The sequence below is a fragment of the Vollenhovia emeryi genome, unplaced genomic scaffold (assembly GCF_000949405.1).
Source record: "Vollenhovia emeryi isolate VEMERY1.0 unplaced genomic scaffold, V.emery_V1.0 DF949897.1, whole genome shotgun sequence".
Taxonomy (NCBI): Eukaryota; Metazoa; Arthropoda; class Insecta; order Hymenoptera; family Formicidae; genus Vollenhovia; species Vollenhovia emeryi.
Genome location: NW_011956469.1, coordinates 230 through 1,275, shown reverse-complemented (window position 1 = coordinate 1,275; position 1,046 = coordinate 230). Strand labels below are relative to the sequence as shown.

Below are 1,046 nucleotides of genomic sequence, written 5' to 3'. Positions count from 1 at the left end.
AAATTTCTGTATATGTTTTATTCGATTGTGCTAAAGTGGCTGTGTCAGCTTAATAGACGTGGTGTGACGTTATAATGTAAGTGCCTCTTCGCGCGCGTCCATTCTCTGCGTGTCATCCCTGTGTGTCTCAGTTTGTATATAATTGTTGAAAGATTCTTTACTGATTATTATTACAATAATGGCAAACAAACTTGATTCTGGCTTCGTCAAAGCTGATGCTCGTAATATACCAACAATTGATATGTTTATGATATGTGAGTTCATAAAAAACAGTGATGATTTTAACTCTGTGGAAATACGCAACAAAAAGCTAGCAACGTGAGTATTATACTGTTTTCATTTCTCGCTTATCGGCAATTACGCTAGTTATCAATAAAATTATTGAAGAACAATTTGTTATAGATCATCTCGAGAAAACTATGGAGACCAAGCAATAGGTTATGTATGTCTCAAACGAGATGGGCCAATCTGTACTGTCAAATGTAGAGTTTGTCCTGAACATCGAGTACGAGAAAAAGGTTATGCAGTGACATTAACAATAGATGAAGATAATGACAAAATTATTGACGTTCAGTGTCATAATTGTGCAGCAGCAAATGGTAAATTTGATTAAGGGCCAGTTTCACAAACATCGGTTAACTGTTAACTAGGGTTCAGTCGACTCCCTATCGTTTTTCATCTTATTATTTAAGAAGAGACAGCGGATCAATTAACCTTTGGTTATAACTGATACTCTGTCTCTTCTTAGAGAACAAGATAGAAAAAGATAGGGCGTTGACTGAACTCTGGTTAACAGTTAACCAACGTTTGTGGAACTGGCCCTAAGTGTGATAAATTGATCTAGTGAAAAAATATTTCTGACTTTTCATAAAATTTTCTGAATTATAATGTTCTTTTTTATCTTGTTGCATAGGTGGTTGCAAACATGGTATTGCGTTTTTAATGTGGATTCATCGTCGAAACGAACATCCATCAGTCACCGAAGGAGAGTGTTATTGGAGAAAATCATCCTTAGCTGGAGTAGGGACTGTCAAAAAATTTATTGA

General features: G+C 35.5%; 1 protein-coding gene across 1 annotated transcript; it reads left to right on the top strand.

The window, feature by feature from the left end:
* The first annotated feature begins 31 nt into the window (after nt 1–31).
* LOC105570988 lies at nt 32–660 on the top strand. Its single transcript, XM_012028450.1, has 2 exons — nt 32–318; nt 403–660. The coding sequence occupies exons 1-2, from the start codon at nt 179–181 to the stop codon at nt 611–613; spliced, it is 351 nt and encodes a 116-aa protein (XP_011883840.1). The 5' UTR covers nt 32–178; the 3' UTR covers nt 614–660.
* Nucleotides 661–1,046: the final 386 nt, after the last annotated feature.

Excerpts from the sequence above, each read along its gene's own strand:
- LOC105570988 (XM_012028450.1), top strand. The coding sequence starts at position 179 with ATGGCAAACAAACTTGATTCTGGCTTCGTCAAAGCTGATGCTCGTAAT. Across the intron at positions 319-402 it reads CGCAACAAAAAGCTAGCAAC|ATCATCTCGAGAAAACTATG; the intron begins GTGAGTATTATA and ends AATTTGTTATAG.